Raw genomic sequence first — 12,651 nt, forward strand, 5'->3', positions numbered from 1 at the left:
GATCTAACATCTTAGAGTTTGTTGTAATGTGCAGGAAGATGTTTTGTCTAGTTTATGGATTGGTAGGAGCCAATCCGACTGATTTATGCCGCGGATCTATAAACTTTGTCGAGATTGTGGATCAATCGCGGGTTTGTAGTTTTGCGTTGGATGTTGGACGTCTTGGCTATGTGATAGAAGAGGGGACTATGACCAACCTGAGCTCGCGTGATCCTAAACGTCTTCACTTGGACGGATGTACAGTTGCAATGACCGTTGCTGGATTCGAGATCTGGAAAACCGTAACCCGAGCTACGTTTGACGGAATCTGAAAAGTTGTTTATGTTGAAAGTGTTCAATTGGAATTGGTGGGTAGAGGGAATTTTTTAGTCCGGTTTGCCCTTGGTTCATTGAGAAATTATAATTGACTTCTGGATTTAAAGATCAAAACAGTAATGATGTTTTTTTTTTTAATTGGGTATTTATGTGACGAAAAACAAACATTAATTGTTGTAATAAAAATCACAAAGCAATAGATGTATAAATAAAAGTCATCAGCAATTATAAAAATATAAAAATACCTTTAATCATATGTTTTTGATAAATTATTTTAGATATTTTTATCATTTTCGATGACTTGTAGTTATTTATTTATTGCTTTATGACCTTTGTTTTTAATGAAATATTACAATAATTGATGTTTATTTCCAGTAGATTCCATTAAAATCTAACTATTGTATTTATTTAGGGAGCAATTTAAAATTTTTTTAATTTTATCATTTTTTTCTTCTTTTGATACACGAAAAAAATTATGTAGTTATTTTATTGTGAAAAATATTATTGTTACGGTCTTTGTGATCTTGAAGTTTAATTATTATTCACAAAAATTAGACCTGAATAGGTTTCATTAAAAAATTTAAATTTTATCGAATTAAAAATAAATATTTGAACTAACAGCTCAGTTTGACAACAGTTGGTTATCATGAAACCAATAATATTTTTTTAATAGTCTCGAAATCGTGTTCCTTGTTAGATTTCTAAATAATTTTAGCCCATTAAATTTACGGTAAGCTAGATACTGTAATTGAATATGAATTAGATAACTATAAAAACTTCAATATTAATTCAGTTCTTTTCACCTTCAGTCAACAGACAGTTTATTTTATTGACTGTCAGATTCTGATTTATCATGATAATGATGATGATAAAAATTATTTTTTAAAATAAAACCCACTATTTCCTGGAAACTCTGTCAACCCATAAATAATCTGGATTCCTTAACTGTAATAAAAAAACAGTTGGACCCAATCTAATTCTTTTGGAAGCAAGCAACACCGGGGCTCTTAAATAGCCGCGAGAAAAAATTAAAAATCACCCAGCTAGAGGGAAAGCCGCTTGATGATAATCAAGCAAAAGTTTACCTATTTGTCCATAAATATTATTGACACAAAAACACACCCATCTTGGCTTGCTCGGACTTACTTTACGATGATAACTATAAAAATAAAATATATTTATTTAAACTCAGCAGAACTTTTATAAATATATTTATTATTTATTATATACGTTCGATAAAACTTTTTCTTGTTATATATTTATGATATTAACCGTTTAGATCCAGCTAAATAAATGAAAGCATCTGTTTTCTTAAGATTTATCAAGTCAGCAGATAGAGCGTGTCAGAGGTATCCACCTTAAAGATGATATTCTCCACTCACTTAAATTAAATAGAATAAAATACCTTCGGTTATTTATACCTGCGTAAAGTTTATAGAGAAAAAGTAATTAGTTGGATCAAGAACATTTTTTATTGTTGATATTAATAAAAGAATTAATTTTTAAAAATTACTTATTTAATTTAATCTGATTTTAAGAATTTAATTTTTCATCAGATCTCTATTTTTTTAAGTTTTTTTAACATAACTTTAAAATTATTTAAATAAGCGACTCAAGATTCAGACATTCTTTTTGGACGAAAAAATTAAAAAATTGCAGCTTACAGTAGAATTTATAACATCTAAGTACTTTGAATATAAAGCTGAAAAAACTAGTTTGAAAATTGAATTTTTAGAAACTCTAAGTACATTTAAAAATTTTTAAATTACATTTGAAACTGTAAAAATCAATATTTGGAATTTTATCATTCAAAAATATTATTTGAAAAAGATATCGCAATTTAAAAAATTCAAAAAAAAAATTTTCCTGAAACAGTTCTCAGATTTTTAAACTAAAAAAGCTCAAAAATCACCTAACAGCTAAATTTATCAAGAGAATTGTTTCTTAAAAAATTTCTCACCAATTAAAGAAGAAAACTTCACCAAAAAAAAAAAAAAGTTTCTAAGGAAACTAATCCCCTGAAAAATAATCAAATTTAAAAATACTTTTTCCTGATATTGTATCAAGTAACCATAAAAAGAATTATCAAAAGACAGAAGAAAACAGTTGGGACGTTACGAGTGACTAGAGGCCTATAAATCAACAAATCAATCGTCTAGTGTATTATAGAAAGAAGCGTTAAGTAAATGGCAGAAGGCCGAGATCTTTCTCGACAGCATACCGATCTGCGAAATTTACTCTCGTCTGTCTTGTCCGTCTTTCACTAAGACAAGTAAGAGGAAGAAGAACAGCAAGATCACCACTATGATCACCAGTAGCAGAGGCATCACCGGGCAGCTGCCTACCAACGTGATCTCTCACTTTGACTACTGTCCTCTATAAGATTAACCAACGCATCAGCATCCACCAGCATCAACCCGACAGTTTCCACGCTCGACTTGTCTGGCAAATTCAAGCACGTCACGCCTCACCGCTCGACTACGCTCATCTCATCAAGAACTTTGTATACCAAAAGAGAATAATAGTAACTAGTTATTATTATGTAGACCACCTCAACGTCATCTATTATACTCCTGGTTTAATCTAGAGGAAACCGAAGCAACTTTAAGCTCCAAGAAGAAACAAATGACATGCAGCCGTGAATCCCAGTGTACCGTGCTGGATTGTCATTGACTTTATTTTCTTCTCTCTCCCTCTCTTTACATATATTTATGTATTCTTCATCCAGCCCACTCTATTATGGTTACGAGCGTGATGCACGACATAGAAACATCAGTGTATGCATCTCGTAATCGATGTAGAACGTAGTCGCACCCACTTTTACAATGTTGAGCATTACAGGGCATTGGTTATTCTCAAGAGGACGGAAGTTAGATGTTCCGGCTCAATAATTATTACCGCCAGAAATATAATAAAATAAAATTCGTCATCAGTTATCATCATAATCGCTGAGAAGTAATTATAGCAATTAAATTATCCACCGAGAATGGATTCAAATGGATAATTTCTTATTCACCATCAGCATCAGCATCAACATCAACTTTAGCTTTAACATCCACCATAATGTAAATGGTTCTTCTTGGCTCGAGAAGAAATAATGTAATTCCCTTTTTCTTCTTCTTCTTTTTCTCCTACTACTTCTACTACTATTAAGCTTATATATTTGTATACACACTGCACAAATATTCTGTCTGGAGTATCATTACGCAATCATTTATAATTTTCATTCGTCACGATTCAAACGTAAACGTTCATTTGACCAGGATTTACCAAAAAATAATATTATCTGGTCACGGTTTTATTCTCTGGCTCTAAGCGCACAGCAGTTTACTCAAAAGACGAGATTTGAGGCATCGGGGCCAGCGACATTTCTTGGAGGACGATGTTATAATCAAAGAAACTAAGTTCAAAGCTGATTAGGCAGTATTGGATTGAAAAGTTGATCGTCGATTGATTTCTATGAATTAATTAATTAATTGAGTTCAGAAAAGGCAATTACGAAGAGAGAAAGAGGCGCAACCTTCGATAGAATGCTTTGAAGAATTTTTGAGATTGGGGATAGTAAAAATGTTGAGCAGTGCTCTAGATTAAATACCTGGTAGAAGAGACTAGGTAAGATTTAGCTTCAGGCGATACATTTTTCGATGTTGCTAGTGCCGGTCGAGTATCTAGTACCGGTCCGACAACAAAAAACTATTCTACTCTTTATAAATTCTTCAAATGTCTTATATTTATATATTTATAAATGAGTAGCTATTAAATAAACACGCGTTTGTTTTTATAAGAATTCAATGTCGAATTAAATACTTTTGACTTTGTTCTTTGAGTTGTTTATTTATTCTTCGGTGAAATTATTAAAAGAATTTCGAAAAAATAAACTGTTGCTAATGGCAAGGTCACTTTAGAGCACAAAGAACTGAGTTCGATTCCTAGCGACAGTAAAAAACACTTGTAATAAATTAAAAAATTTTTAAATGATTAAAAAATAATTTTTACTAATCCTGAATTGATTTATGGATAATAAAGTCTGATATGTAATTAATACAATAGCCCGTAAAAATTAATCGCGATTTATATGCTCGATAAAAATTACACACCCGCAAAAAGTGTTGTTGTTCGAGCTAAAAAATATGAGATAAGATGTGACTAAGTTTACAAAGCTGGCTGTAATACATTGTTTTACTGATAACAAGCTTGTGGATAATATATATTATGTATATATAATGCTCTTGCGAATCAGCCGCATCGTCATCGCCTTTTTAGCGATAACACCTATATTATAATTTACAATAAAAAACCAGATAAAAGTATCGTTTAAAGTCGCAATCAGTCACCGGGATAATAAATAATTCAGATAAACTAATTCATGACACTTTTACGTTCAATTAATATTAATAAATTAACAAAGCTAATTTTTTGACAATCGATCGATAATTAATTGATCAATGTCTGACCTCAAAGCATTGATCACGTGGACTTTATTTATGCAATATGCATAATACGACATTGTATAATAAAAGTCGTAGGTTTTTTAAGTACAGAATAATTATAAAATATTAATATTTATAATAAGCGACTTTGACTTTGACTTTTTATAAGTTTTCATTTTTATTTTATTTATTTATTTATTTTTAAATTTTGAAAAGTTTACGTACTTTGCCTTGAAAATTTAAAACCCTTCACTGAACAATTGAGAAAATTATTAATAATTTAAAATTAAATTATTTAATAGATCCTAGTGGAGTTTTATTAAATATCGGTAGATATAAACAAAAATAAAATTTAAAATTTATGATGAAAATTTCGTAAGCTGAAAGTTGTTGCTTGTTGAAATCGAAAAATGTTATCGAGATAACTCGAAAACATGGACCTTGATTCCTTATTGGTTTAGGATTTTTACTATATGTGTGCCAAAATATACACTATAGTCCTAGCTCTGTGGTGGAAAGTGAGCAAACTATAGCTAGGAATGCGTAAGCGTAATGCTTGAATTTAGTCCTGTACATTTCCATACCCCGGCTGTAAAAGTTATTTCTTAAGGAGTGAACTCCAATTAACTCCAAAAATTTAGAAAAATGTGAAAAGTTTAAATAACTTTAAATAATTCTAGACAAAAAAAAAAACTTTTTTTGAATTATTTATATAAAATCATTTGATATCTTTAATAATTCATTTAAAACAGTGTAGGTGAATTTTTCACCAGTTAAATTCAAGAAACAACGTGCGCAGTATAATGTACACAAATAAATTGGGAGGTAAAAACAAAATAGAAATTATTGTTAAAATTGTTAAAAAATTTGTTGATATATTAATGGCCGATTGTAAGATTGAAAAAAAAAATGGGTTATTATTTAATAATGAAAATTAAAGACCCAGTTATTGACACTTGCCTAGTACTGATTAACACGTGCAATTTTATTTTTATTAAAAAAATGAAATCTTTTCAAAAAACCAATTATCTCAAAATTTACAATTAAAAAATTATGTTTATTATTATTTTTTTTTTTTTTAATTAAAATAAAATTGCAAGTGTCAATAACTAGGCCAGTATCAATAATTGGGTCTTTTATCTTAGTATAAATAAAGTTAAACTTAAATTTGACAATAAATGTTTATAAAATAACAGATTTAAAAATTTTTCTCAAGTCTCGAATAAATTTAAATTTTTATTTGACTATGAATGTCCTTAAACGTAAAACAAAAATGAATATATATATTATCACGAGTATTTGTACAATATGTCATCGAGTTGTATGACAACATCCGCGATCCACGCCTTCATTCATTTTCTTTAGGTTAACATTTACCGCAACTAGACTTCATCTGTCTGAGAATCTTTTATTTATATGAATAATACTTTTTGTTTTTTAAATTTACTCACATGACTTGGCCTTATACTTCGTTCCTATATTCACTATATATATATATATATATATATATATATATATATATATATATATATATATATATATATATATATATATACACAGCGTACAACATAAGTATAACATAAAACATGTACAAGCAAAACGAATCAGTTCTTATTAAGGCTTCCTGTTTATTTTACAGAGGTGAAGTGTAGGATGGGCTCGTCAGTGCGAGGAATCGCGCTACAGTGAAGAGGAGGATCTTCCGTTAAGGAAGGAGGTACGAGGAGTATGCCTTCGTCGCAAAACGCCGCCACCGAGCGGCGAAACGACAGGATGGTAAGTTTAACTAACATATAAATAAGTAAATAAATAAATCAATAATATAAATTGTATTTTTTATGAAATGACTTTCTGAAACTCAAACTGAAAATGAATACGATGAAATTTTATTTCTTCGCGAAATATATGTCGATTATTATTCGCTTCTGTTTAGTTATTATGCTCATAAATATACATAATAAAAAAGAAGAAAATAATGAAGAAGAAGTAATAATAAAAAAGAAGAATTGGCACTTAATCATATTGATTTATTGTTGTAGATTTCACACGAACCGCCGAAATTAAAAACAACGCTGAAGACTTCACCGAAGCAAGCTACCAATCCACTGCAGTTCGTTAAAGTCGGGCCGTGTTCGCTTTATCGCACTGCCCAGGAGCAGTTGCAAAAGGTCCAAGAAGTCAAAAAAGTAAAGCAGGAGGTACGCGATGACCCAGAAGACTGGCAATCGGTGAGACTCTTAATAATAAATCACACATAAGATTAATAGCTGGATGGTAGTTTTAATTATTTTTAATAAATATCTTAAATCCACGCCTTTTTCGATCGTTTACTTAATGACGGAAGATTTTAATAAAAGTCACTTTTTTATTTTTTTGTGTCCTCAATTAATATGAGATAAAAAAAAAATTTTTTTATTTAAATTAAAAAATAAATTGATTATAAAAAATTGCATTTATATTTTTTTACAATTTCTATAAAATTTTTTTTATTGCTAAAATTTATTTATTATAAAATTCTAAAAAATTATCCATGTCTCTCTATTTTAGAATAATGGGTAGAAGAATTTTTTAGATTAATATTTAATGGAATAAATAAATGGACAAACAGGTTTAGGTTATTAGAAATTTTAAAATAATTAAATATTATGGAGGCGTTTGGAATAACAGTTTTTAGTGAAATAATACAGGAGCGGTGTCGTGACGGGCTGAAAGTGTCGTATCTTGAATTGTTTAATTATCTGAAAATTTAATATTAAAATTACGGGTTTTTAATTATGGGTGTGTTGTTGGTTTATAATTTGTTTTTAATGGATTAATTTTATTTTTAGAATTTGGATAACTGGAAAAGCAGTCGGAGGAAGCGACAGGAGCACATTATCGAACGAGTTGTTGAAGTTAAGAAACTGGAACTGGAGGAGCACGACAGACACAGACGTCGGAGTAAAACCTTCTCAGAGATGATGGAGGAGCGCAGCAGTCGGGGGAGGAAACTCAGTATGAGTCTCGCTATGTATCACGAAGAAGACTCTAATGATTTGAGTGATCTTGGCATTGGGACGAGCAGCGGTAAAAGTTCTGTAAGCGGAGACACTCATGATGATACACAGAGTGTTCTTGTAAGTTTATTTATTGTTATTATCATTATGGCTTTAATTGTTAACCTTGATCTTATATCTTAAGTTTTTTTATTTTTGTTATGTTCAATGAACTTGATTTTTATCGTTTTAAAATTTTTAAAAACATTTTAATAACAAATTAAATTCAAAAATAAAATAAAAAACAATTTTTAATAAGTTTAAAATAAAAATGGAGTCACTATTAAAAAAATTTATTTTATTGTAAATTAAAACTGAAATTAACAGACAGCTAACAATTTTTAGAATTTTTATCAACGTTGAATTGTTATAAAAAATTTTTTTCAAAAATAAAATAATTTTTTTCTCAATTACTTTTCTCCTTAATTAAAAAAGATTAAACTCTTTAAATTAATTTTCTCGAATCAAGAATTTTTCTCTTGAATCAAATTAATTTTTTTAATAAATTTAAATATAAACATACATAAAGATCAAGTCAATAAAAACGTCTTAAAAATAATTTAAAATTTATAATAATCAATAATTTATACTAATAAAATTTATTTAAAATTACAGAGCGATCGAGATAGTGAGATCGACAAGAATCATTCAGATTTAGACAATGCGTCCCACGAAAACGGCAACACCAACGAGAACAACAACATGAACGCCGTTCCACTTAGCGTTACATCAATAACCAAAACAGCAATTAGTAAAAAATCTCCACAATTTGGAAACGGATTCCAAGATGACCAGCGAGAGTACGATTCCGGAACAACAGTGACCACCAGTTCGCCAGAACCCGACGAATACAATTACGAGGGAGCAACCCGATACAACCGAGCGCCACCACAAACTCTCCCCAGAACATCTCTGCTAAAACACGACCCAAAATTAGACAGCAAACCAATTATCAATTACGAGGAGACGGCTGGTGGGAGTGATAAAAACGTTCCTGTCGTTAAGGTAGACGTATTGAAGCGCCGTGAGATTTTTGAAAAGGCCGCTCAAAAAACCGCTGATAATAAAGTGAACAACAACGGGAATCGCTCCTCGGGAGAGTTTTCTTCTCCGGTGTCTATTAAAGAAAGACTGATGAGTCTCGAAAAACAAACAATAGAGACCGCCGAGGATGAAGATAAGAACTCTAAAGTAATCGACAGGCTTTCTGGGGACATGACAACAATACGCGAGCGTCTAAGTTTTCTAGAGAAGCAAGTTTCCGTACGTGAAACTAAAATATCATCACGTAAATTAAGCAATGATGAGTTTGAACCTGTTCGACCTTTGCGTGAGAGATTATCAACACTCGAGAAATATGCCAGCAGCGATGATTCTTCCTCAGCGCCGCCTCTTCCTCCGGTTAAACCGCAGCCGAGTCCCAGGCAGCACGTTGAGTTTACGACAAAAGTTAAAGATCGACTGTGTATTTTAGATTCTACTCGAACTAGCAATAATCACAATAATATTATTATTAATAATAATAATAATAATAATGTTATAACTAATAATAATAATAATAATAATAATAATAATAATAATAATAATAATAATAATATTAAAGATGTTGATAAAAAGCCAGTAGATAAACCGATGTTGCGTTTCAACAATCGGGAAAGAAACGAAACGTCAACACCAAGCGAGAGAAGTTCCTCTCCGGACTCTGAATACCGCGCACCACGTGCTACTTTCCACCAAAGCCTCGACTCCTTGGACGCTGACGCATCCAGCGAACCCGACACCTTCGATCGCGTCCAGAGCCTCGAAGAACTGGACTACGTGAGAAGAAGATATCCGACGTCAGTGTCGTCCGCTGAGATACTCAACGACACCGATCGAGAGGATTCAGGAATACACACCGCCGATGTCAGCTGTTCAGTCAGTCAGGCTGACGAACCAGTTGACGAAGAAGTAGCTCCAGTTCATCATGGCACTTCAATCACCATTGAAGTAAAACCACCTGTGCCAAAAGATCGTAGTATTAAAGGTGAAGATGATGATCTAGGTGACAAAGTGACCGCTGAGTGCAATCAGATAAAAGCATCGGAGGATTTTCAGCCGGAGGCTAATCAAGAGAAAGTTGATGTCCAACTGGAATCGGCAGTAATAATAGAGGTGAGTTTTATTTGAAAGATGGTTTATTTTTTTTTTTGGGTTACGGTAGTTTAAAATTTACGTTGATTGGTTTATTGGCAATTGGGTACTTTTCTTACTTTATTTTCTATTGACACTTGCTGGTTGAGAATGCTGTTAATTTTTTGTTTCTTTTTGGCGTTCATCGTGTTATTTCAACGAAAATTTAATTTTAATGCTAAAATTAGCAGACATTTTTTTGTTGAAAAATTTATTTTGAAAAAAAATTGCATTCTTAATTTTTTACAATTTTTATATAAAATATTTTTTTGGCTATAATTTATTTATTAAAAAAATTCTGAAAAAAAAATTTTTAATATTTTTAAACAGTTATTAATTTTTTAAAAAGTTTATGTCAGCATCATAAAAATAAAAAATTGTCTTTTATTAAATAATAAAAATAAAAAATGATGCGAGATTAACGCCAAAAGGGGACGAATTGTAAACAGTCGCTTTGGTCTCTCCTTTCTCAGGGTACTGCTGAATCGCCTGGAAATACCTTACCAACTAACAAATCTCAGTTAGAGCAACAGCCAATTAAGCCGACGAGTCGCGTTATCGTTTTCCAAAGCTCGCGAATTCCTCCGCGAAGATGTCCGCCAGTTAAGTCCGGAGATAGCAGCTCGCCGTTGCTTCCAGAAGATTCTGAGCCTGAGTCTAAATTAAGCGAGTCGAAAACATCTTCAGCTGAGTCAATATCTTCAACTTCACCGCTCAAACCTTCTAAAATTCCCACTCCGCTTCCTCGCAAGCCGATTGGAGTTACTGTAAAACTGTCTTCAGCTCCAAGCACAGCGCTTACGTCTCCAATAAAACTGTCGGCTTCTTCTTCAAAATCTCTTCCCTCCTCGCCGTTTTCCTGCAGACACTCGAAAATTCCCTCGCCTCTCAAGGCTCAAGAAGATTCAGCATCAACAGTCGCTTCCGGAGAACAAAGTCAAGAGAGCAAAAGTTCAGAGCGAAGGCGGACTGTTTTTGAAGTCTGCGAGAAAATAATAGTTCCTCAAGATGTGTCACCGGTACTGCCAATTACGCCTTTTATAACAGTAACTAAAGTCGGGGAAGATCAACAACAGCCGAGTGATTCCGAGGTCAGGATTAATGATCCTCAATCTAATTTTAATTTCATTAAAAAATGCTGAACCAGATTTGCTTCGCCAGTCATTTAATGTCATCTCAATGATTATTAATATAATACTATCATCATTATATTAAATTGCGCGTGCTAGATAAGATCTGTATATATATATATTATATATTAGATTAGATATACATAAATATGTATATGTATTAGGGTGAACAAAATTTTTTATTGTAAGACTTCATAACTCGAAAAATTTATTTAATTTTGATCAAATAAAATTTTTTATATTCAAGACTTGTATTAGAAAGAAATTAATATTTTTTAAATAGCATCCTAATACATTTATGTATATTAGGGTGGAGCAAAAAAAAATTTTTTTTGGGATAGAGTTTGTAGCTTTAAAAAAAAACAAAATTTTTAAAAGAAAAAAAATTTTTTTTCCATTTATAACTTTTAATTTTCTTCAAAACAGATACTCTGCAGTTTCTAGAAAAATGGCAAAAATGTTATCTTAAAACCAAAAAATTAAATTAATTATTTATTTCAAAATATTTTGAGTAAAAAAAAAATTTTTTTTTCATTCCACCCTAATGTATATATTACAATAATAATAATTTTATTAACGGCAATAATAATTGTTAGTTTATTAAAATTAACAGAGTTGTTATCTATGTGGTAGGTAAAAAAGGCCTTACATTTATATTTACATATAAAAAAAATAGATAAAAAGTTAAAAATAAGAGTCTTGGAGGCAAAACCTGGCATATAGATAGTCTCCAGTACTCTGGCAATTAACCGCGTCTTTATCATCGGTAATGTAAATAGAGGAATACAACATAACGAGTAATAATAATTATACATACATGCGACGTGATTGTACTGATAGTCACGTTTGTAGTTGCTAGATCACCACTGTAGTGTCTTATGTGCGTGAGTACCGAGAGATTAAGATGGGAATATATTATTTATTATTATGAATATTGTTATTATTATTATTATTATTATTATTATTATTATTATAATTCGCGATAAATTCTTCTGAAGGTAAAAGAAGAATAAAATAATGTAATCACTTAGTAAGTTCATTGTGATAATTATCTTGTTATCAATTTATTTAAATTAGATATTTGTAGTATTTATTTGTTCGATATACTTACTGAATATTTTATTATAATTATGATTAAAATTAATAATAATTATTGTACGTAAATTATTAGTGCCAGGAATGTAGAAAAATTTAAGAAGAATGTCATTAAATATACAATTATCTATACCGACAATTAATCGTTTTGTTTTTGCTATCAATTATAGACCCGAAACATTTAAGTAAACAGGATGATTATTTTATTTATTATTAATTAATTTATTTTTAAATGTCCGAGGTAATTAATTATTATAATTATAATAAAAATAAAATTCAGGATGTATTATTTTTATCAGTTATATTTAATATGATAACATACTTATTTTCATTTGATTTATTATCGAGGCTAATTTCAATAAAATAATCTGGTTTACTTAATTGTCATCGTCATTAATTACTAGATCATGGTTAAAAAAAAAAAAAAACTATAAAAATTATAAAAAAAAGTAGTTTTAAAAAAAGAGTTGACGC

At 30.4% G+C, this 12,651-nt stretch overlaps 1 protein-coding gene across 4 annotated transcripts in view; it reads left to right on the forward strand.

The window, feature by feature from the left end:
* Smash (smallish) overlaps window positions 1-12,651 on the forward strand; it is a 69,067-nt gene that overhangs the window by 45,698 nt on the left and 10,718 nt on the right. For 2 of the 4 annotated variants that reach the window (XM_074239204.1, XM_074239203.1), the window contains 5 exons: window positions 6,385-6,521; window positions 6,785-6,973; window positions 7,574-7,861; window positions 8,396-9,934; window positions 10,426-11,043. In XM_074239204.1, coding sequence (XP_074095305.1) covers window positions 6,474-6,521; window positions 6,785-6,973; window positions 7,574-7,861; window positions 8,396-9,934; window positions 10,426-11,043 — 2,682 coding nt within the window. In that variant the 5' untranslated portion in view covers window positions 6,385-6,473. Of the gene's footprint in view, window positions 1-5,423; window positions 5,571-6,384; window positions 6,522-6,784; window positions 6,974-7,573; window positions 7,862-8,395; window positions 9,935-10,425; window positions 11,044-12,651 lie in introns of those variants that run through there. The other 2 variants (XM_074239205.1, XM_074239206.1) reach the window with 2 other exon arrangements.

The sequence above is a fragment of the Cotesia typhae genome, unplaced genomic scaffold (genome assembly GCF_013202065.1).
Source record: "Cotesia typhae breed Kobodo isofemale line unplaced genomic scaffold, CoteBio_Ctyphae contig_23, whole genome shotgun sequence".
In the NCBI taxonomy this organism is placed as follows: Eukaryota; Metazoa; Arthropoda; class Insecta; order Hymenoptera; family Braconidae; genus Cotesia; species Cotesia typhae.